Below are 26,448 nucleotides of genomic sequence, written 5' to 3' on the forward strand. Positions count from 1 at the left end.
CTTCCCTCTGTAACAACCAATATACTCACTCCTTTCCCATCCTCTGGTGCTGATTTCTGCCCTAGTACCCCACTCAGTAGGACAGAATGTGTTGTTTCTGGCTGTGGATATTTCCATATCGCTCTCAAAAACCACGGAATGAGCTCTGCAAGGCAACCATTTTGTCCTCCCACTTCCACTCATGGCGAACAAAGCAGCAGTTTACATAAATAAAACCAATGAGAATCATAGGTTAATGAAAGGTTCAACCCTTAAGAAAAAAAAAAGGAATTATTTACATGACTTTTTACAAAACTGCCTACAGGGTATTCAGCAGTAGTTCCGAAAGTCTGACCCAGTGACCAGTCTGGGTTCGTTGCATAAGAATCACCAGGGAGGTTGTTAAATATAAATATTGGTGGGACCCACCCCTAGAGGTTCTGATTCAGAAGTCTGGGGTTTGGGAGCCACCAATACAGAGTGTAAATCAATCTCCACGGATTGAGTAAAAGCCCCATAAGTGCATATATAACAACACGTGGATGCCAAATTTTCAACCCATGTGAGTCTTCAGAATTCACCCAGTGATTAATATGTTTTGAGAGAAGTATGAAAAGATTTCTTAGTGCAAGTCCTGATGGGGGGTGAGAAGGATGACAGCCAAAGTATGCATTGGCCTATCCACTCACCACTAGTCTTTAACTATATGTCTATGAGCAGATGTGAAAATGCCCCCCACCCCACTTTCTCCCATTCCCCGGCACCAGCAGAAAACATGCTCTCCAGTTCTTTGAGGTATTTGACACGGGGTTGCTTTAAAAATGTTTCTTTTTGTTTTAGAGATGGGGTGTTGCGATGTTGCCTAGGCTGCTCTCAAACTCCTGGCCTCAAGGAATCCTGCCTCAGCCCTCTGACTAGCTGGAACTACAGGCCCACTGCTGTACCTCTGGGGCACTTTTGAAAAGATCAGTGCTTGTAGGATTGGCAGTTTATGTAGTATGCACCTGATTTATGCTCTGTTCAAAACTGAAAATAAAAATGATAAAAAATGACTCAGGGCGAAACAGAACAAACACCTCAGTAATTCTTTCTTCCTGAAGCACAATGGGCCATTTCCTTTCCTGGGATTAAAAATATGAAAGGGATATAAGCTACAACTCTCTCAGATTGTGACTTCCATAAATCCTTGGGGCTTTTGAATGCCACTTTCTCCACACAGGTACAAACCTTGAAATGCCCATGTAGCAAAATTCCCCCCACCTAGGACCTTGCTTATTTGCAACCACCAACTCATTCCAAGCAAGAGTATTCTTCTTAGGAAAGAACCACTGGACTCTGTCCTTCTCTGTAAAGACCTTCCTTTTCACATTGCATTCTAGGCTTGTGCTGTCTAATCCAGGGACCTCTAGCCCCAAGTGGCTATGAAGCATTTGAAATGTGGCTTATTAGTCAATATTGAGATGTGCTCAAAGTGTAAAATCGGCACCAGATTTCAAAGACTTTGTATGAAAAACAAAAGAATGGAAAATATTCATAGTTTTTATGTTGATTAACATGTTGCTATGGTAATGTTTTGAACCTATGAGGTTAAATAGGATTTATTATTAGAATTAATTTTACCTGTTTCATTTTTACTTCCTTAAATGTGGTCCTTAGAAACCTTAAGATTACATGTGTGTGGTGCATTTTGTTTCAATTAGCCAGAGCTGCTCTAGACGGAGTCTGGGGTTTCACTTCCCATCTCAAAGCTTGTTCCACACGCTCCCTCAGCACCCTCGATCCCTCTCTCCACTTAGTCCACCCACCTCTGCTCGAGGCACAGCTAATGGGAACCTTCTTACATTACCTAGTTCTTTCCCAATCCAGTCCCTGAAACTCCACCACAGGCTTGTAATCTTTTGCTCACCATCCTGTCAAGTAATGTCTCCCTTTTCATCTTAACAGATTCTAAATTCCCACCTTTTTCATGAAATCTTCCCTTTTTCAATGAAGACGACACAATGAAGACTACCTATTATTCACTTCATAGACATTTCAGTTTGGCTATAGAACTATTGAGGTTACTATTTTGATTATTACCAAATACTCATCTCTTCAACAGCATTCACTGGGCACCTCCTGAAGGCCAGGCATGGTGCTAGCTCTAGAGGATACTGAATAATGTCAGCACACAGCCCCAAAATGATGTGTGGCACGAGGCCAGCAGGAACACAGACACTAAACCAAGGCTCTTCTGCCCAGAAGGATGCTCTACTTGCAAACACCTTGCTGAGGAAGGATTTGAATGTAGTGCTTACATAACACATAAGTCTTGTAGCTTAGAAACTTGTAACTGCTTTACTGCATAGTAAACACTTCCCCCTCCCACACTTGTATCCTCGCTCAGGTTTCTTCACTACCCTGTAGACTCCATTTGTCTTTGTATTCCCCCCATTTTTGCTAACCCAGGATTAAACACCATGCTTTCGTGTGTGTGTGTGTGTGTGTGTGTGTGTGTGTGTGCTCATTTATTTTTCATAATAATGTGGATACCATTATTGCTCCTATTTAAATATGAGGAAACTAAGGCACAGAGGAGTTACATAACTTAATGAGGTCCCACAAGTAATGAGTGGAGGAGTCAGGATTTGAACCCAGGCAGCCTAACTGTAGAGCCAAAGCTATTTACACACACACAAACACCAAGGACCATGCAAACTTGAAGCTGCCAAGGCTATCTAGTGCCAAATGAGACAAGCTACCCCAAAATGAAGCCTATATAAGAAAAGGATAGCTGGAGAAAAGGAGGGAGAGAGGGAGAAAGAGTATATCAGAGAAATATAATTAAAGATTATTTTATTTGAACCACTGGAGAGTATGAAGCCAGAAACTACCCTTTGGCCTTCCCATTTATACAAGTGAATGGGGTCTTTGGTCATTTGTAGCCATAGGTTCTTAATGAGGGGTCCACTCACAATTGTACACACAGCTCTGTTTGTGTATAAACAGAACTATAAAACAATATATACAGATGTCTCTGGGGAGGTTCTCAAAGGAGACCTTGATTCTACATAACTGCCATATGTACAGCTTCTTAGTCAAATATCCTCTGCTAAAATTAGCTGGGGACCCTTATAACACATCACTTGTCATGCGGCTGGCCTCTGCTAACATTAGGTCTATCCCTGGTGCCATATTTGCATTGAGCAGAATAAACATTTTTCCTATATTAAGTGCCACAGTGTCTGGAATCTCGCCATAAAATATGTATCAATGGTAATTTCTAACCATCTTTTAAAATACAAAGTGAGTTTGAAGCAAGCCTCTTGGCAATTCAACATGCTGAACTGAAAATGCATGTTTCTCTTAGTGCTTTCTCCAAACCCTTCAAAAATGACAGTATGTCAGTCTCCATTCTGCTTATCTTCAAATCAATTTCTCACTCCAGCCTTGTCCTGCTCTGCTCTGTAATGTGAAGGGGCTGACCTCTGCAAGCCTGGTTTCCCAGACTTCCCTGGGTTCAGCAAATAGGAGCACTGGTGAGTGGGTTTCTGAAGGTAGGGAGAGAAGGGAGAAAGCAGAGGACTTCTCCCATCCCTCTCTACCTCAGGCAGGCAGTGGCTGCGTCCTAAGGCTCCATCTCCCACTAGAGAGACCTACCATGATTCTAGCTTCCAGCAGGGTTACCAGGCCCTGGGCTCTGGCAGCACCACCTCCTCCCTTTGTCCCTTCAGCCTGGGGTGGTGGTGCTGTTGCTAATCTCTAGGTTGCCTCACAGTCCTTTGCTGGCTCCTTAGCAATTCTACAATCTGGACAGAATTGAGGCAGGGACACCATTCAACTCAGTACAAAGCAATATAAGTATAATATTTAGAAATATCAAAGTGAATTACAACAGAATCAGCTAAAAGTCAAAGGTCCTTACCTCTGGAATCCCTTGCATTGACTTTGCGTAGTTTCAAATACTCAGAGTGGGTGTATTCTCCTGATTGGGCCATGACTAACACAGGCCACGAAAGAATAATAATTATCAATAAGCATAAACCCACATAGACAAAGAGGATGGAGCAGGCAGTAACAGTGAATGTGCAATGTCAAATCATTTTTGCAAGATGGAAATAGATGGAGGAATGGTCACTGCCTTAACAGGGAAGAGAAGGTGGCACTCTAAGTACCTAAAGAAGGGATTGCCAGGAAAGACCCTGGGATATCCCTGGGATGCCTCAGGCCTCGGAGGTACCAGATAACTTGAAAAGTGGGAATATGTAACTAGAAGCAAGAGCACTGCTTGAAAGTCCGTGTATGTTTTCTCTCCCACCTCACACTAAAGACCTGAGGCTTACTCTTTGGAGACTGCAAGAACAGCTTCAAACTGGGAGCTACTAGGCACAGGAGGGTAGGAGAGTGGCCCCATACCAGAAACAAGAGGATGACAATAATATTTTCATCCTTAACAGTGGGACCCTCCCCCACACACAATCTTGATTGAAAGATTCTTCACTGGAGAAATAGTATCCCCAGAAAAGACATTTAAATCTTGATACTGGAAGAGAGATGAGAGAGGACCTAACAAAAAAGCCAAGTAATTTCCAAAATCCCATGTTCAACAAGCCCCACCATATTATCTGCTAAGAGTTTGACAATGTGGAAATAGTAGGGAAAAGGAACCTGAAGAAACATTTAGGAAGACATTGCAATTAACAATAGCCTTATAGAGAACTAAATAATGAAAATATGAGGCAATAATTAACTCCAGAAAAATAAATCCTTGAGCACTACTTGGTTCAGCAGTGAACAATGTTTGTGTAGTCAAAATAATGCAAACAATTGATTATGGATCAATAATGGGACAGATGTAAGAAGAGGAAATGGGGACAGTGTGTAATTCTAGATGTCATAAATAACATTTAAAACTGACAAATTAAGAAAGAGTGATGTATTAGTTTCCTAGGGCTGCATCACAAATTACCACAAACCCTGTGGCTTAAAACAACAAAAATTTATTCTTTCACAGTTCAGAAGTCCAGAAGTCCAAAATCAAGGTGTCATCAGTGTTGGCTCCTCTTAAAGGCTCTGAAGGAGAATCTGGTCCATACCTCTCTCTGAGCTTCTGGGGATTGTCAGCAGGCCTTGGTATTCACAGTCTTGTAGCTGCAGAATTCTAATCTCTGCCGTCAGAGAAGATGGCATCTGGCCATCTTTACAGCATGTCTCTTTCTGTGAGTCTCTTTCCTTGTTCTTAGAATACCAGTCATAGTGGACTTAGGGCATACTCTATTCCATATGACCACCTCTTAAGTTGAATAATTACATCTGCAAAGACCCTACTTCCAAATAAAGTCACCTTCTGAGGTTCTGGGAAGGATGTGAATTGGGGCAGGGACACTGTTCAACTCAATACAACCAGTATAAGTATAATATTCAGAAATGTTGAAGTGAATTACAACGGAATCAGCTAAAAGTAAAAGGTCCTTGCCTCTGGAATGGGAACTGGTGGGTGGAGAGGACACGGTAGGGGAACGATGTTCATGCTTATAAGGCTTGGAAAAGACATACCTATGGCACACTGACACCATGTCCCTTCCTTCAGGCCAGTAGGAGTATCATATTTCTTCTCCTTCTGGTTGTTTAGGTGTGGTCAAGTGGCTAGTTCCTAATGATAGGTTGGGTGAAAAGGACATGTGTGGTCAAAGCTCTAACCACCAGGGTGAGACCGTTCAGCTCTATTCTTCCTACCACAGGGATGGGGAAAGCACGTGTTCAAACAGAGCTTCTTTCAGTCTGAGCAGTGTCCACTGGCTATGGTCTGAATGTTTGTGCCCCCACCCCCGCCCCAAATCCATACGGTGAAATCCAACCCCCCAAGGTGATGGCATCAGGAGTGGGGCCTTTAGGAGGTCATGAGGGTAGAGCCCTCAGGAATGGGATTCGTGCCCTTATAAGAGAGACCCTAGAGTGATGCCTTGCTCTTTCACCATGTGAGGACACAGCAAGAAGGCACCCCTTATGAACCAGGAAACAGGCCCTTACCAGACATCAAACCTGCCAGCACCTTGAGCTTAGATGTCTCAGCCCCCAGTATGGTGAGAAATAAATTTCTGTTGTCTATAAGTTACCCAGTTTATGATATTTTGTTATAGCAGCCTGGACAGATGAACATACCCAGTTGTATCAGACATGAAATCTTTGTTTTTGTAATCTGCTGAGATTTAAAGTTTGTTGATGTTACAGCCACATAACCTAGCCTGTCTTAATTGACACAAGGCTTGGAGTATTATTTGAATTTGATACAACATACATGTACTATTTTGATAAATATTAAAATAAATAACATAAACCATAAACTGTAAGAGATAATACATGAAACCACTTAGCATTGGTGATTTTAGCAGGTCACTTTTTAAATGACACAGTATTCCAAGAGTACTGGATTCTAAGTTGTGGCAGGCATTGTCAAAGTGGGACATGGGATACATGAACCTAAACCTTACTTCACAATTTTTTTTAATTGGATTTTATTACTTAAGGAGAAGTATACTGAATTAATCCAAATATGGATATGGCTCATTTTCCACAATATCTCATGTGCTGGAGTACGGCAAAATAAATGTGTCTACTTTCTGGAGTCAAGTCTTGTTTTGGGGTTCTATTTGTGCCTAATCTTTTTCTTGCTGAATGAATAACAACAGGTTCTAAAAATTTACTTCCAAACTCCTCTTTAAAGTGGATTTTTAAAACTCTAAAAATGATCAATACTATTCCCTGGGTATGAATTTGTTTCTGTTTAGAAACATAGTCATCTCCTGTATAATGTGATGGTGAAGAGGTTCCCACATGTGAGTCTGCTCCTGCCTACTTGATGTCACCTCTCTGTTAGTGCCTGGGTGATAAATCCTATCAATCTTGCATATTCTACTTCTGTTGCAGTGTCACTTGCCCATATTTGTGGCTTTCAGTTTACTCTATGATTGTGAATCTTTATTCAACATACTTTTCATTATGCAGGGCAAATACCACCCAGTATCCAGTTCCCCTCTCCTTCAGAGCACCTGGAAGGACTGTATCTTCCTCCCTGCTGAAGTTAGGCAAAGTCATGTGACTAACTCTAATGAATGAATGCCATTTTAATTAAAATATCTATGTAACAAAGAAGATATAAAGCCCCAGTAACTTGTTATATCCATTTCAAGAAGTTTTCAATTCAATTCCAGTACAACAAAATGATACAGCTTTTGAAGTTCATTGTGGTGAGACCTGTTAGCTAATGAGGCTGTGAGCTCTCTGAGGGCAGAGCTATCCTGAAACCCACACACACTAGATGCTCAATACACGTCTGTGGAATGGATGAATAAAACACTGAGTGAATGAGTGACCATAATTCTAATATTGTGTCTTGACTAAATCATTCTTATTTCTCCTCTATGTTCATTGGAACAGTTTACTAAGTTAGGAAATTACCCTCAAATGAAAAAGATTATTTTCTCAGTGACATTAGCAACAATAATCTAGCTTCTCAAAGAAGGTTAACGCGGAATCTAAGAAGGAAATCCCAGGGAGTTTTGCTTTCTGTTTCAGAATCTTGTAATAAAGATGGCCCAGGGGTATGCATATCTTGCATTTGAATATAATTTGTGGTTTTCTTTTTCTTTTTTCTTTTATTTATTTATTTATTTATTTTTTCTTGAGATGGGGTCTTGCTCTGTCACCCAAGCTGAAGTACAGTGGTGCGATCTCCGCTCACTGCAACCTCTACCTCCCGGGTTCAAGTGATTCTTCTGCCTCAGCCTCCTGAGTAGCTCGGATTACAGGGGTGTGCCACCATGCCCGGCTAATTTTTGTATTTTTAGTAGAGACAGGGTTTCACCATATTAGCCAGGCTGGTCTCAAACTCCTGAACTCAGATGATCCACCTCCCTCTGCCTCCCAAAGTGCTAGGATTACAGGCATAAGCCACTGCGCAGGGCCCCTGGTTTTCTTCTTTCTCTTTGAGTTTAGTGATTTGAGGCTGTTACAAACTGAATGTTTGTGTCCCTCCAGAATGTGTATGTTGAAGCCCTAACCCACAATGCGATGGTATTTGGAGGTGAGGTCTTTGGGGGGTGATTAGGTTTAAATGAGGCCATGAGGGTCTTGCCCCCATGATGGGATTAATGGCTTTATAAGAAGAGGAAGAGACAACAGAGCTTCCTCTCTCTGTCATGTAAGTATACAGCAAGGAGGAGACCCTCTACACTTAGGAAGAGGGCCCTCACCAAGAACTGAATCAGCCAAGACCTTAATCTTAGAATTCCTAGCCGCCAGAACTGTAAATATGAATGTCTGTTGTTTAAGCCACCCAGTCTATAATATTTTGTTACAGCAGCTCCATCTAAGACAGAGGCCAAATTCCCATCTTCCCTACCTCTATTAGAAATGTAATATTATTTTTGCACGCTACAGTCACCTTCTCTTGCTTTCAGCAACCAGCCTAAGATTCTGCTGCCTTTTTAGGTAGAGTAAGTAACACATCCATCCAATGACCAGCCTGAATTATCAAATATTTCCTAATTGAGGCAGTAATGGTTTCTTTAACCACCACTTTTGCATAGCATTGTTGGCTGTTAGGCTGCAACCTAGGCATGGTGCTTTTGGGTTTCATATAGTGCAAATAAATGGAAATTTTCACTAGACTCCAAGAGCTTCCAATTTGAAAAAATAGAAAGTTCAGTAATTCAGCCACAGGTTTAACTTTTTAAAAATGCTCTAGATCATATTATACCCCACAAAGTTTTGTTATTTTTCTTTTTTTCCCTCTTGGTAAATAGATTTAATACATTGCCCTGGCTTGCATTGACCATATTATGCCCCTGCAGTTTCCTGAAAATATGGCATTTTGCATTGGCAAATAGTAATAGGAATAAATTCTTTAAGCACTATGTAAAAAGCTTACTTGAAATTTTGAAGTCTCATACCAAAATGCTGACTATTAAATAGAGATTTGTTAGGCAATGCCAAATGAAAATGTGCTGTCATAATCCACTGGATAAAGTTTAGTTTTTACATCATTTTGATAAATTTACCTCATTTACCAATACAGCTACAAATCATACCTTATGGTTGTCATGCAAAGGCAGTAAAATATTAGATACTTCAGATGACCTTCATCCAGAAATGCTTTTCACTGTTCACATTTTATCTGTCAAATAGTACTTTCTTTAGAAGCAAATATAACTGCCATTATAGAGAGAAGCTACCGGCCTGGGACAAGTCCTAGCATTTAGTGCTCTGACGGATCTTAATTTGGATATTAGCCAAAGTCAATAAAACTTGTTCATGCAGAACCTTACCTGGTTTTCACCACATCTAGGGGGTGCATCAGGCAAATTTCTACAAGACCTGAAAGATGATAAAGAAAAGTCCAATAAACATTTATGTAAACACTGGTTATTATTTCCTTGATCCTGTCGATTTCTCGAGTATGAGGGTTCAGATAAAGAACTTGGGACTTTGGATATGACAGCTAATAGTAATAGGCTAGTGGCAAAAGACAGAAGCATAATATGATTTTATTTCAATGGGAGCAAGATATGTGAGCGAGTACTTTCTTACAAGTGCTCTGGCAGGGAGGTAGGGCTGGAGGGGAAAGAAAATTTAAAAAATAATCAGATGTGCTAATTCAAATCATCTGGATGGGAGTTATGGCTTCCCATTCCAACCCAATAATAAGGATATGTGGAAGGAAGGGAGGAAAGAAAAGAAGGAAGGAAGAGCAGGAGGCTCTTTGAATCTCTCCCAGCTTTGGTATGTTAGTAAACATAGCAAATCAGAAACATCAGTTTCAGTATCCATGAAACAAAGATAATGATGCCTCTTCTCTCCCAAAGTAGTTATGAAAATACAATACATATCAACACATTAATAGCTTAATAGAGAATATTTCTTGGGAGATCACTGTGTGCTAGGCATTGTTCTAAGCAGTACTTAGATTACCTCATTTAATCTTCACAAGAACTTTATGTGATAGAATGTAGTATCCCCATTTTGCAAATGAGATAATTGAAGCATATAAGTTAAATAACTTGTCTAAGATGTTACATCTAAGAAGTAGTTTTAATTCCCATAAAGCCCTGATCTTAACCATTGCACAATGAAAGAACTATAACTTCTTGCAAATAAATTGTAACACTCTCTCTCCTATCGTCCAACTGAGCAGAGAAGACTACTCAATTATAATACAAACTACTGGCATGTAACAATAGGAGTAGTACAGTAGTATTAGGTACCAGTAGTTGTAAAAATAATTATAGTAGTCATCGTTATGGTATTATAGAGGTAATAACAGTAATAGTTACCTATATATGGATGGTCATTTAACATACATGGTCACTGATATGCACAACGAGTGGACAAGGTAAGTATCATTATCATCTTTCCTTTAAGATAAGAAAACTGAGGTTGATAATGTTCAACTGGTTTGCCCAAAGGCCATACAACAGTATTTGTGAGTAGTTTCTTATAGGCAGAGCATTTACCTCCATTTATAAACTAACTCAACTTGAATTTAGCCGTGCTGTAGTTTATCTTCCCCATCCCATATTTATCCACACAAATGTCTTTTCCTTCCCATACTGACCAGGTCCAGAAAGCTCAAAGGGCCTGTACCTAACTGAAGGCCAACTTTGCCTCTGCAGAAGCCTTAGGAAGTTTTCCCTGCATATGCCTGCTCTAGGTTGCAAAGTCCTATGTATTGACCAAAACTGTCTTACTTTGGCTACAACTAATAAGATCCAATATGGATGATGTTTGTGCCAAAGGCTTCCCAAGTCAAGGACCCAATTGGAGTCTCATTGCCTAGAGACAGGAGGAGACAGGCTCAGGTGAGCTGAGGCCACAGGATCGCTGGACACGACAGCAAAGCCTCTAGGTACTGTTTTAGCTTTATTATTAAGCACTGTTACTCAAGGTAGCATGAGCACAAATCTTCCTTGCCAACTGTAAGGTCTCCATATACTTCTCCTTGCTTGAGAATTCACATTTACCCCCAAATTAAGAATCAGGTGACCAGAATTTTTGTTCTGGTGCCTTCATGGAATCATCATTTACCCATGATGATACCAGTTCCTTATCTGTAAAGCAAAAGATTAAATGGCCTAGAATAACTTTGAGGTTTAATATTCTACGTTTGTTGCTGTTTTTGAATCTGATTCATATATATATGAAATATATATATGAAATATATATGTATGAAATATATATATATGAAATATATATGTATGAAATATATATGTATGAAATATATATGTATGAAATATATATGTATGAAATATATATGTATGAAATATATATATGTATGAAATATATATATGAAATATATATGTATGAAATATATATATGAAATATATATATGTATGAAATATATATATATATATGAAATGAGGTCATGAGGGTCTTGCCCTCATAATGGGATTTTATATATATATATATATACACACACACACACACACATACACATACATATACATATATTATTTATAATTCTAATTTAAGCTTTATTATATTAGTTATAACATAAAACCCTAATCCTATTTAAAAAATTTACTCTGGGAACTCAGACTTTAAAAATAGCATCCTTACCACACACTGTAGCAGAAATCCATTAAGTGCACTTCCATGCACCTCATGCACATAAGGAAATAAGATACTCAGAATCAGTTTACCAAAGCAAGTACACAAAGCTTCTCCCACTGACTTGACATTAGAGTAGAAGCAAAAAACACACACCAAATAGCGCTAGCTGGTACATTTCTCAAAAAGTTTACCAAAAGAACCCACAATACCAACAATTTATTAAAGCTTACAGCAAGACTTGGAGAATCAGACCACATTTATATAAATCTGTTTACCTATTTGCAAAATTGTTTCAGTTTTCTATGTGCTAATGCGCATTTCTGGTAGTAAACAGGTAATAGATTAGATTATTATAATTTTGTGATTACTTAAAATTATTTTCAGTCCCCTATGATGGTCCCCTAGTATGCACCAAAACATTCATTTATTCACTCGACACACTTGCACTGGTTGCCCTCTATGTGTCTGGTATTGAGGATAGAGTCTAGTGAGGGGAACAAACAGACACATAAGAACAAATAGTAATGCATGGGAGGAGGTGCGATGCTCAGAGTTTATGGGAGCACATCAGAGACAGGCCCCTGACCTAGCATGGGATCAGGTGAGGGGTGGGAAAGGGATTCAAGGCAGAGAGAGGGCAGCATGAGCATGAGGCACAGAGAAAAGATATTGCACAGAAAAAAGAAGAAAAGAGGCAAGAAGCACTTGAACATTACAGCAGCCTAGGGTTGAAGGCAGGGTATGGCAAGAGATGAGGCTGGAAGTGTGCAGGTGAGGCTCAAGTTCATGTTAAGTCACTTCCACTTTATCCCATAGGCCACGAGGAGCCAGTGAAGGATTTTCTTTTTTTAATAGCTCTTGGTTGTTTTTTCTTATTACCAATGTACTCCATGTTTATTGAAGACATTTCGAGGAGTTGTAAGCAGAGGAGTGGTATTGACCTCTGCTAATGTGCTCTCCCAATAATCTAATCATCTTCTGCCTTTAATCCCCGCAGTGCTCCCAATCACAGTTATTCACTTGCAAGTACAACAGCACTGATGTCCCAGCCCTCTCTCCACTGGTAAACAGTTTACCAGTAAAAACATCTTCTCTGATCATAGCATAGATGTCTTGGTGTCCCATGCACCTCTAGATCTGAGAGTCAATGCCATCTATGAAACTACCTGCAAAACTGTGACGTGGCCAAAAGGAAAATGGGACCTAAATGGTGAAATATAACATATTTGGTCCAGGATCTCTCTGTGATTATTTATTCACTGTTTTTAATCAAAACAAGTAATTTGTAGAATTTAAGTTAGTGAAAAAATGCATTACAGGCAGAGAGAACAGAAATGTTGGAAATTATATGGAAGTTGTGACTTTAATCAGAGTTTAGAGTTAAATCTGGATTCACTCAGAGTGGGAATGGATGCTTGCTGTCCTCCACAGACAGCTAAAGACTGTAAGACCCTGATTATTATTTATGAAGATAACCATATAAATAGAATCAGATTAATCATGTCACATAGGCCTAGAAGTGACCTCAAGAAACTGAGTGGTACCATGTGCTTATTGACAATACTACGACCTACTATGAAGGCACAAACTAAATGATGAGCTAGTGAGCACAAATTTTAATAATTTCTCTATTCTCATAAAATTAAAAATCTAACATAGAAAAGAAGATGACTCTGAAATATCAGCTTCCATTTAATAATCCATCCTAATTGCAATTTTAAGACACACTGATCTCAAGACAAATAAGACCTAGAAGTGTCGCTTTTACCAACCTGGCATTTATTAAACTCGCCAGCCACAGAGGAATTAAATGATTCAATCTCCCCTACTCATGCATGATATAAAAATTGTATTGCCAACCACCAACCATAGTAACACTTTCTCTGGGGAAAAAAGTTACAACTTCATAGTATTTGAGAAGGAATATGAAAAAAAATACAAAAGAACCTAAATATAAATTTAGATCAGTGCTTTTCTTAGACTCTCTAGCTGATTTTAGATTTAAATTTGGTGTTTGATCTTAAAACCAGAAAAAAGCCATTTAGAGATAAAATGTCTTCAAGTCATGCTTAATTTTAAGTGGGTTGGACTATTTGTAACTTCCATTCATTTTGGGAATAAAAAGTAGAATCAAAACATAACCACATGACAGTATGAAAATAATTAGAAAAACATAAAACATATATTTTCTCAAATAACATACTATATTTCAGAAAGTTAAAAATGTTCCACATGTTATTTTTATTTCAGGCAACTGCTGATTTATCACAATAACAAGTAAACAAGAATTACTATTAGATTTGTTTAAACTAGACAAAATACTGATTTTATAAGGCTGAACATTATAAAAATTAGAAAAGCCCCAAAGCAGACTGACACTGTAAATTTAATATATTGTAAATGTTTTCATTGTTTCTGCAGATTCATGTCATGTTAGTGAACATGACTATATCTCTAAGATTTGAATGAAACTGGTAATTTGACCCTACCACAGGCACAAAAATGCATGGGTTATCTCCTGAACTTTTACCTTGGGATAGCCCCTGAATGCCCTGGCCTTTAAACTGCCTCAAGTACATGCCTTCGCCTGAGCCAATATTGGGAAAAAATTAACACCACCATGTCATAAACTCTTCTCCCAGACTTCATCTTTTCTGAGAAGATCTCCTGGTCAGCCTGTTCAACCACAAAACTTCACTGATCATTACCACCACCCCCATCTTCCTCTGAAATAAACTGCACCACACTCTTTTCCAGAAAAAAAAAAAAAGTACAAACATTGTCACACAATGATTAATCATGATTGGTGAGAGACCAGTTTCTTCTCAGTGTTCAATTCCTAGAACTTTTTCTTTACTCGGGAATGTTTTTCTTCTGTAAGGACACATGTACATATACTTCTGAGAATCCTACTAACCCTCAGACCTCAATTTAGGCAACCATTTTCCCAGAAACCCTGGGGCAAAGATAAAGGTTAATTGTCCTCTTAGTAGGCATCTCCTCTTCTTCCTGGCCACCCAGAATAAATATTGCATTTCCCAGCTTCTTTTGCTGCTCAGCATCAACATGTGACTAAGTTCCAGCCAAAGGGAAGTAAGGGAAAGTGGTTTGAGCAACATCTGGGAAATTTTTTAAAGAGAAGGAGCCTGCTCTTCTCTTTCTCCCATCTTACTAGTGGAATATGGACACAGGCTGCCCTGTTAGACAAAAAGGTAACTTTGGGCATAGAGGCCACACACAGCACAGCAACAAGACAGACATAGTGGAGTTCTGGGTTATCTACCTCCAGACACTCATGTTGGAGAAAAATTTCTATTTTCCTTAAACTACTGTGATTTGGGTTTTCTACCACATATGCTAATCTAACTCTGATACAGGAGCTTCCTGAACTTGTATTATTGTGCTTCCTGAACTTGTATTATTGTGCTTGTATTATGTACAACTTGTATTATGCTACCACTGTTTCTTTTCTTATCTAGAAACTCCATGAGGACAGAGACTCCATCTGCCCTCTTCATGTTTGTATCCTCACCACTTTGCACAATGGCTGGTACTCAGTATGCTCAATAAGTATTTGATGAATAAGCAAATTAATGCTCATTAGGGTTTCTGCCGATGCCATTAGGTCAGCTAATTCTCAAGATAAATTGAACTGGCACCTATTTATTCTGCATTTAATTCATTAGTTTGAACCTTATATAAATAAGCAGATAAGGACAGAGAAACATTCATAAAATGATAGTAAATAAAGCACGGTAAGTACCTGAATACAGAAGTATAATATTGTTAATCACATATCTTGCTATGTAAATGTTAGAAAACAACTAATCAATCAGCATCTAATAGACTGACAGATGATTGTCGAGAGCTGTGTGCATGCAGAGTAACGTGCTAGGTGCTGGAGAACACAGCCTGATGCTGCAACAAGGATGCTTGAAAGGCTGAAGGATTTCAAAGCTCAGCACAGAAGGGACACATTGAGAAAGGCCTTACGTGTAATGGGAAGACATTGAGCAGAAAATAGCAATACGCATAAAAATATGGTTCAGGCCTAGTCATTTAGTGTTGCTGTTGACAGTGTGAAATGTTACCTATGTTCTGCATCAATTCTAGTCTTACATAACTGCTTACGTTTATCCCAAATTATCTACCTTCTTTGAGGAACTATGTTATTGTTCTGACAAGAACTAATGACAGAAAACACAGATAATCATTTAAAATTTTAAAATTAAAATGTTACATCATCTGTGGTCTGCATATTCTTTATATTTGAGATTACTTGCCCTAAGTCACAAGGCTGATTTCTGGCAAGTAAAGACCATTTAAAATGTAAATGTGTACGTGTGTGTGTGTGTGTGTGTGTGTGTACACATGAGGAAGTAGTTCTTAAAATTGTCGCCAACTTTGCCCATGACCACTGATAGATATCTCATAACTCAACAACATCCTTTTTTCCTATGAGCTAGGAGTGGAAAAACCACATCAAAAGTATCACTTCCCAGAAAACATGAGGTTGCTCTTTTTCATTTCAGAGATTTAGAATGCTTACAACGTAAAGCAGAAGATCTTATCTCTACCCCCGCCCCTTTTTTCTACCCATTCCTTTACAACCTAGGTCACAGAAAAGAGACAATAGTGAGTGCATAACTACATAGACGGACTGATTGATTGTGGAACATACCTCATCCCTGCCAACTCCTAATGGAACCCATAGGTACAAAAATGTAGAATGCTGATGTCATTCCTGTGCTTTCCTTCCCACTCTACCTCTGCCTTTACCTACGAACAGTGTTGCAATGGGCTTTAGTAACCTTTTCAGCAATAGGAAGAAGGGATATAGAAGACAAGCTGGGTGACCCAGAGTAGTAGCCATAAACATAATTAAAGGACAATGTTGAATGATCCTTTAGTACAGTTTATTTTACTATACACAATGTTATTATACACTGTTCTGTTCTGATACATTATTTGAGAACAGAGTATTCTAAATTTACTCTGCTTTATTATTACGAAATCAATTGACTGCTTCTTTCTCACAGTTCCATTGCATGCACTAATTATTTTACATTGTATCACATATATCAAGAACAGCATTTATCTGGCTGGGCATGGTGGCTCACACCTGTAATCCCAGCACTTTGGGAGGCCAAGGCAGGTGGAGCACTTGAGGCCAGGAATTTGAGACCAGTTTGGTCTACAAAAAATACAAAAATTAGTCAGGCGTGGTGATGTGCACCTGTAGTCCCAGCTTCTTGGGAGGCTGAGGCAGGAGAATTGCTTGAAACTGGGAGGCAGAGGTTGCAGTTAGTTGAGATCATGTCACTGCACTGTAGCCTGGGTGACAGAGTGAGACCCTATCTCAACAACAAACAAAACAAACAAAACAAAACAAAACAAAAAGAATAACATTTATCATACAATACTCTGTCTCTCCACACTGCTCCCCGATTCCCCAGCCATTGCAGTATTCAACACCAGACACTGTAGTCTATGTGAATGGTATCTCTAGGTTGTGAACAATCTGTGTAGCCAAAACAAATGATGAAATCTTTGAGAAGAGGGAGCATTTATCTTTATATACTCACTGAATAAATTACATCAAATACCTGAAACCCACTGAAGAAGTTCTCTACCTACACTCACTCTCTTGGTGATCTCATCCAAATCCATGGTTTCAATTATGCCAAAAACCAATTCACCAATTTACATTTCTAGTCCAGACTTCCCTTTCAAAGTCAGATTTAAATATCTGATTGCCTGTTTGACATCTCTGCCTGGATATCTAGTAGCCTAGATACTCAGTCTAAAACTGGATTCCTGACCCTACACACCTCCATCCCCTTCGGAAACAACATGCTCAACCTTAGAATCATTCTGGATGCTTCCGTCTCTCTCACAACCCTCTTCGAATCTATCTGGAAATCTCTTTGACTCCACTTCAAAATATATCCAGATTTCTACCATCCCTCATGACCTCTAGTTCTCTCACTCTGGTCCAAGTCATGATGATCATTTCTCAGCAGATCAACGGTAGCAGGCCCTTACCAGGTATCCCTCCATCTACCCTTGACCCCTCCCATCTGTTCTCACCCCACAGCCTGAGCGATCCTTTTAAATTAGAAGTAATTTCGTGTCATTCTTCTGGTCAACAATGGCTCCCCACTATATTCAGACGAAAGCTACCTGTAACCCCGGCTTCATTACTCCTCTCACCTGCTGTCTTACTACTCTCCCCTCCACCGGCTCTACTCCAGCCACGCTGGCTCTCTGCTGTTTCCCAACCTTGCCAGGCCTTCAGTAACAGGCCTTTGGTCTAGCTATTCACTTTGCCTAGAATGCTCTTCCCCCAGATTCCACTTGGTCAACATCCTTCACATGGACCAAGAGTAATCCCGACCGCTCTAACACAGACCTGCCCCTCCTTAGCCCAGCACTGATAAATGTCTTCATGCTGCTCTGCTTCTTCATTTCTCTCTAGTGCGTACCAACTTCTAACATACTATATCATTTATCTATTCATTGTGTTTATTGCTTCCTATCTGTCTCTTCTGATAGAAATAAACGTCATGACAGCAGAGACCTTCGTATTATCCATCGATATGCACTAAGTACCCAGAACATGCCTGGCACCTAGTAGTGCTCAATAAATCTTTGTTGAAAAAGAAACTGAATTATATAAAAGAATAAAACTGCTACAATTATGGGATTCCATTTCAGTGTTATGTAGAGGATAAGGTTTTAAAAATTTAGTGTACAGAAAAGGAACTATTCCAGTCCAAAGAATCCATGATGATAATTTTTTAAACTGATCTTACTTATTTTTTAAAAAAATTATTTTATTTTTTAATGACAATAATTTTATATGTTTATGGGGTACACTGTGATGTTTGATACATGTATACACTGTGGAATGATTGAATCAAGCTAAAGAACATATCCATCACTGTATATACTTACAAACTTTTTGTAGTGAGAACATTTAAAATCTAATCTTTATGCAACTTTGAAATATGCAATGCATTATTATTAATTATAGTCACCATTCTGTGCAATAGGTCATGGAAACTTATTTCTACTGCCTCGCTGAAACTTTGTACCCTTTGATCAACATCTCCCCTTTCCCTATCCACTCTTCTCTCCCAGCCTCTGGCAACCTCCATTCTAGCCTCTATTGCATGGGTTCAACTTTTTTTTTTTTTTTTGAGTAGGAGTCTTGCTCTGTCACCCAGGCTGGAGTGCAGCAGTGTGATCTTGGCTCACTGCAAGCTCTGCCTCCCAGGTTCACGCCATTCTCCTGCCTCACCTCCCGAGTAGCTGGGACTACAGGCGCCCGCCACCACGCCCGGCTAATTTTTTCTATTTTTAGTAGAGATGGGGTTTCACCATGTTAGCTAGGATGGTCTCGATCTCCTGACCTCATGATCCACCCACCTCGGCCTCCCAAAGTGCTGGGATTACAGGCGTGAGACACCGCACCTGGCCTGGGTTCAACTTTTTAAGATACTGCATGTAAGTGAGATCATGCAGTATTTGTCTATTTGTGTCTTGCTTATTTCACTTAGCATGTTGTCCTCTGGGTTCATCCATGGTATCACAAATGACAGGATTTCCTTCTTTTTCAGGGCTGAAGAGTATTCCGTTGTATACATTTTCTTATCATTCATTCACTGATGGACATTTAGGTTGGTTTCATATCTTGACTACTGTGAATAATGCTATGATTAACATGGGAGTGCAGTTCTCTCTTCAATATACTTATTTCATTTCCTTTGGATATACACCCAGAAGTGGGATTGCTGGATCATATATGGTAATTCTATTTTTAGTTTTTTGAGGGACCTCAATACTGTGTTCCATAATGGCTATACTAATATGCATTCCCACCTACAATGTATGAGGGTTCCCTTTTCTCCACAACCTTGCCAACACTTTTTATCTTTCATCTTTTTAGTAACAGTGATTCTCACAGGTGTGAGGTGGTATCTCATTGTGGTTTTGATTTGCATTTCTCTGATGATTACTGATGATAAGCATTTTTCTATATGTCTGTTGGCTGCCTGTATGTCTTTTTTTGAGAAACATCTCTTCAAGTCCTTTGCTCATTTTTAATGGGGTATCTGTTTTCTTCCTATTATTTGAGTTCCTTATATATTTTGGATATTAGTCCCTTGTCAGATGTGGTTTGCAAATATTTTCTCCGAACCCATGGGTTGTCTATTCACTCTCTTAATAATGTGCTTTGCTGTGCAGGAGGAGCCTTTTAGTTTGATGCGATTCCATTTGTCTATTTTTGCTTTTGCTGCCTGCACTTTTGGGGACATATCAAGAAATCTCTGCCCAGACAGATGTCATGTCTATGTTTTCTTCTAGTAATGTTACAGCTTCAGGTCTTACGTTTAAGTCTTTAATCCACTTTGAGTTGATTTTTGTACATGATGTGAGATAAGGATCAAATTTCATTGCTCTGCACGTGGATATCCAGTTTTCCCAACACCATTTATTGAAGAGACTGTGCTTTCTCCATTGTATGTTCCTGGCACCTTTGTGGAAAATCAATTGACCATGAATGCATGGGTTTATTTGCAGGTTCTCTGTTCTGTTCCATTTATCAATGTGTCTGTTTTTATGCCAGTGTCATGCTGTTTTGATTACTATAGCTTTGTAATAGATTTGGAAGTCAGGTAATGCGATGCCTTCAGTGTCATGTTTGCTCAAGATTTGCTTTGGATATTCAGGGTATTCTGTGGTTCCACACAAAGTTTAGAATTTTTTTTTCTATTTCTGTGGAAATTAAACTGGAATTTTGATAGAGAGTGCATTGAATCTGTATATCATTTTGAGTAGTATGGACATTTTAACAATATTAATTCTTCCAACCTATGAACACAGGATATCTTTCCGTTTACTTGTATTGTCTTCATGATACTGTTTAAAAGAGGAAGTAAGTCTACTGATACGTTTTGAGTCTGTATGTATCCTGTAAGCAAAATAGAGGAATTATATGTCCAAAATAATTTTGGTAAGTAGTATTTCATGGAGCACAAAATATCTCAACATCTCAGTAAACTGCAAAGCAGTGCAGACCAACAATTGGAGCATTCAGGATTCCCCGAGATGCCAGTTACAAGTGAAACCTGTTTTATCAGGCCCATATCTTTGCATTGTACTACTGCCACTTCCTTGATATTTTCGAATTAAATCCAACACCTCTCTTATGTTCTCTGAAGTTCGCACTGTTTTAACCATTTACTTAACTGATTTTGTGTAATATTCTTAAGTCTTTAAAACATAAAAAATACTTTTATATTTTAAAGAGAACCATAGAGGAATGAATGGTTTCAAACTGTGCAGATTTCAAATTCAAAAATAGAGCAACTACAGACAGAACTGATATATTTTCATCTTCTCTACTAGTCAAGCAAATCATTACAACATCCTATTTGATAGCCTGCCCAGAAAATGTAGTAGCCCTACTCAATTATAAGCAATGTGAGACTCATAAAGGGAAATCAAATATATTATATTCTCCCCTAATAATAGTTAAGGTGCACTACCTTTGTGGCACAGTAAATTAATATTATACACACTAAATTGGCCAAGTAGGCAATGTGATTTGGCAGGTTTGAAAGATGTTGTTAAAAGTTATGCGTTTGAGCAAGCCACAGCCTCCCTTGAAAAACTTGAAGCAAATACTTTCACATAAGTTTACCATGTGCGTATATTTTTTAAACATAACTAACACTAAGCAATGGCTGTTAGCATGTGTCTATAGGGAATGCAGTTTTCCTCACTGTATACTCCCTATTCTCATAGAGTTTACTTTTAACTCACTGAAGAATTTAGGGAAATATATTTCAGAGGTATAAACCATATGCACACATTATGGTCTAGAAATCATGGTAAATGGAGCATGTCTAAAGGAGGAAGAAAAGTTGAGGCAGAATTTTAAAATAAGTGAGTTTTTTTTTTTAACTCACACTTTGAATGCAAAGATAGGCTGAAAATTATTAAACGAATGAAAATCTCACTTGTAAACAAAGTTTTTATGTAAGTCAATTTCAGCTCAATATAATGTCTTTAAAAAATATCGTTTGGTATTTTAACTCAATAGAAGTTATTCTTTTCTTCATCTTTGTTATTTAACTCTATTTTAGACCCCAAACAAGCTCCACATACACTTGGGTAAGTGAACCAATTTTCAGATGTGTTGGTCTTTTATGGATGCTAACTGCTGTATGTGGGCTTTTACCACAATCAGCAATGCAACGAGAAACACCAGGGGGAAAATAAGGTGTGGATTAGTTGACAGAAGGAAAAATTCTTTTGAGTATATAAAATGTCTTTAAAGAGAAGGAAATGTGAAGAAAATAGAGAGAAATAGAGGGCCACTTGTTTTATAGATTATATCTATATATGTTCTGTAATGTCTATATATTCATATATATATTACATATAAATATGTATGAATATGTGAGATATGTAATGCATGCAGGTGTGTATCTACATGTATATATTCATTCAGAAAAAGTTTGTATTGTATTTTGCTTATCTAAAGTGAAAAAAAGGCCAGGCGTGGTGGCTCACATCTGTAATCTCAATACTTGGGAGGCCGAGATGGGCAGATCACAGGAGCTCAGGAGTTTGTGACAACCCTGGCCAACATGGTGAAATCCCATCTCTACTAAAAATACAAACGTTAGCTGGGCATGGTGGTGCACACCTGTAATCCCAGCTACTTGAGTGGCTGAAGCAGGAGAATCGCTTGAACCTGGGAGGCGGATGTTGCAGTAAGCAGAGATCATGCCACTGCACTCCAGCCTGGGCAACACAGCAAGACTACATCTCAAAAAAAAAAAAAAAAAAAAGGAAAAAAATTGTTCATGCTGACCAACATTTCAACATTGGAAGGTCATTAAAATCCAGAAAGGCAGCTGAAGGAGGGGTTTAAGCTCTATGGCTTGGGGAAGAGGGCAGCTTATAGAGTACCAGGACCTCTATTTCGACTCCACAGAAGACTTGCCCATTTCTGGGGACTCTGTTTGCTTTCTACCTCTCTATCAACCAGAAAGATACATACATTTTTCTCTTCTCAGAATTTCTTCTTTCTCTCTCACAACTTCTATAGAATTAGTTTTCCTTTCTTCTTTGATTTAATTGCCTAAAAAGAAGCTCTCAATTTGACACAAGAGTCAGGAACAGATTGTGTTCCACCCTGCCGACCCCTCCAGAGATGTGCTGAAGCTGACTCTCACAGGCCAGGGTGCACGCCACACTTTCTCACTTGCATTCAGCAGCATCATGTAAGTAGCTCAAAACTGGCCATGGTGGGAGTGTTTACACTAAGGAAGCTGGCAAATGCTACAAATCGCGGTTTTTTGTCGGTTTGTTTTCCAGGGAGGCAATTGTGAAACACTTACCAGCATGCTACTGCCCAAATCTGACCATAAATTCTGTTGCTTAGCCTACTAGGTTCAAATAGCTTTACAATTATAGTATATGGAGGGTCGTTTTTAAAAATCTCCAGTAGTTCTTTAACTTTGCTAATTGCAAATTTCCAAAGGTGCCATAAAGTTAATCTTTAGCTTATATTCTCTGTTCATCACAATTTAATAAGAAAAATTATGATCCTACATCAGAATTTTAAAAAATTCCTTAGAAAGTGATATTCAAGAAAACCAAGGGACTTGCCAACCCACCCAACATGCCTGTGATTTGCCACTCTATTGTGCAGATGTTTCTATTATGTTGACCACATAGAGATTAAGCAATGAGAGCAAATTATACAGATTATATCTATATATGTTCTGTAATGTCTATATACTCATATATGTGTTATACATATAAATATGTATGAATATGTGAGATATGTAATGTGTCCACATGTGTGCACAGGAAAATAGCTTCCTCCCTCTGTGCCCTTCCTATGGTGTGTCTTACAAGAAGAAAGAGAAAGTGTTGCTTCAAAGTCTGTTCAACCTTTAGTCATTCATTAGATGTACAGAAACTGGTAGAAGACCTCAAGCAAATACACATTATCTTAGTAAACGAAGAATTCAGATTTGTAGGTCACAAGTAGCCAGGTCTTTTCTTCCCATTACCCACTGACACCTGTTACCACTAAAGAAAAAGAAAATGAAATCATAATGCTTTTTCCCCACTCTAACTAGCATTACTTCTTGCAATCATATTCATCTTGACAGAGTAAATGACTTCTGACCATTAGCTTTCTTTAATATGTAGCCAAGATTGCCTGCGTTTAATTAATCACACTGCTACAATACTTGTCTTTAGGTGTCAGCTTTTAATTTTATATTTGCTGATGACCTGGAACCATAGCTACACAAATTCTTTTAGAACTGTTATTCTACACTGGCCTCTTTGCCATGCTCCCATGAATTCTGACTTACTGAGCCAAGTATTCCAGGTAAATTCCATACACATATATATCCTTTATCATGGTCTGGCTTGTGGGGGAAAAGAGGGAGAAGGTTGATTCCATTTCACAGATTCCTTTTATAGGCAGCCATGTAGTTTAATCACACAAGATTTCTACTAGGTGTGGATTAATTAGGCTAATCTTTATTTCCACATGAAAAACTTAACAAAATGAAACTGACTGCATGTCATGTAAAATAAGTGCCAGCTGAAGAACAATATTTGGATACCAAAGTATAAGAAATTACAGAAATACAAAGGCAGATACATTTCATAACATACATATTTAGTTGTAATAACATTGAATACATTAGTACTGATGGGAAACATTATCTTAATCAATTAATTAATTTGATTGATGTTAGAGACAGGGTCTTATTCTGCTGTCCAGGCTGGGGTGCAGTCGTGCAATCATAGCTCACTGCAACCTCGAACTCCTGGGCTTAAGCAATCCTCCCACCTCAGCCTCCTAGATAGCTAGGATTATAGGCATGTACCACTATGCTCAACTATTTTTTAATTTTATTTTTTTGTGGAGACAGGGTCTCCATATGTTGTCCAGGCTGGTCTCAAACTCCTCCTCAAGCAATCCTCCCACCTCAGCCTCCCAAAGTGCTGGAATTCCAAGTGTGAGCCACAACACTCAGCCTTAAATAAAAATTAGTGTTTGATTTCAGTTAATATTCTTAAATTACTAGCTCACTAAACAATATTTGCCTCTATGGCCTTCATCCCAACAAGCACCTTGGGATGCTTCTTTGCAACATTAAATTCTTTTTCAACATTAAATATGCTTTATCTCTCTTTTCTAGGTCTTGGACAAGCTCTTGTCCAGGACAGTTTTCATTCAACACATATTTTTTGAGTGCCTACTGTGTACATGGTTCTTCCAGCATAGTTCTAGATGCCAGTTTTCTTCTTGCTTATAATTTCACAGGGTAATAGGAAGCAAGGTTGTCAACCTAGAGTGAGGATAAGGAAGGGGATTTGGAGAGAGCAGGGGGAGGGAGGAAGGGATTGGGCCAGGAAAGCATCATAAAATTACTGAGTAGCACTGAGAGTCCATTTGAGGCCAATCATCATGCATGTAAAGTGTCATTTTTGTCTATTGACATTCAGCTGTGTGGGTTTAGGAAGACTGACATTTAACCAGGTTAAGCTTTTGCCAAATGAATATGAGGAAATGACAGAGGGCAAAGGAGTGAGTGCGTGGCAGCAGGTAATTATAATGATTGGTCAAGGAACTTAGGCTTGCAAGGAGGGAACTAAGGACATGATGGGGATGAGAACATGGTGTTGAGAGTAGAGGCTTGTTGGTCCTGCTGGAATCAGGATACTGGAGGGAGAGAGGCAGAAAATAAGAGATGAAGTTAACACTAAGATAACTACTAAGTCCCACTTGTATTCATCTACAGTAACTACTAACATTTGGATTTTTTCACTGTATCCTCAATGTCCAGGATAAGGTACACCACAACATCCATGAAGTAAATGAAAATGTCAAATAAATAAAAGTTTGAATTTATAATTGAGTAATATCAAGTACCTGAAGAGCAACCACGTGGAGGAGTAACACATTCACCATTCCCTGAACTAGATTCAGGAGATGTTCTCTTTCTTTTGATTGGATCTCCAAGGTTCACTTGAGTTTATGATTTAACAACTATTTAAGTAATATCCTATAATGACCACAGTATGTACACCTTAAGTAGTCAATATACCTAATAGTCAATGCATGTCTTAAAGAAATGCAAAAAATTTGAAACACTGAATAAAACAAGTATACAAATACAGGCCTCCAAAGACGGGTTATTTTTCTAAGAACCAAAATACAACTGCCTTGAAAGACTTGTAATCGACAGTATTAAGTCCTCAAAAGTAAATTGATACATTTCATACTCATATTCCAAGACAAGGTTAGATAGCAATGAATGAAAAACCTATTTTAAACGACCTAATCATCTTTTCTAGGAAAGGTGGCCCTAACTTTCTGTCAATCAATATAAAATGTATCAGCACTAAAAGAATCTCTTGATGGATGAAAATTATAACTGACAATCTCCCTTGGAATTCTACAGGGTGACTACAAAGTCGTAAAACATAGATGAATAAACATAATGTCACCAAGGGCATTGTCAATCCTTAAAAAAGTAAATTAACATTTATCTATTTTCCAGATTTCATAATCTGTTGATGACTTCATAGGAGAGGTATGAATTCTGTATTCACTCAGTGACTAGATTTAGCTACCAGGTAATTTTTGAATAAATAGAGCAAAATGTGAAGAGCAACATTTCTATTATAACTCTGATTTCTTCATGTGCTGCTTTGATGCTACAAGGATCAATTTCTTCATTTGTTCTCTTACACGCTGAAGTATATATAGGCAACATGCAACACAATGGCGGAAACTAAAAGGAGTATTTATACTCCTGGGAACAATACTGT

General features: G+C 38.5%; 1 protein-coding gene across 1 annotated transcript in view; it reads right to left on the reverse strand.

Moving 5' to 3' along the window:
* Positions 1 to 26,448, reverse strand: part of SLC25A21 (solute carrier family 25 member 21) — a 510,379-nt gene that overhangs the window by 192,578 nt on the left and 291,353 nt on the right. Inside the window, exon 2 of the mRNA XM_054448733.2 lies at positions 9,285 to 9,333. Coding sequence (XP_054304708.1) covers positions 9,285 to 9,333 — 49 coding nt within the window. The remainder of the gene's footprint in view (positions 1 to 9,284; positions 9,334 to 26,448) is intronic.

The sequence above is a fragment of the Pongo pygmaeus genome, chromosome 15 (genome assembly GCF_028885625.2).
Source record: "Pongo pygmaeus isolate AG05252 chromosome 15, NHGRI_mPonPyg2-v2.0_pri, whole genome shotgun sequence".
NCBI lineage: Eukaryota > Metazoa > Chordata > Mammalia > Primates > Hominidae > Pongo > Pongo pygmaeus.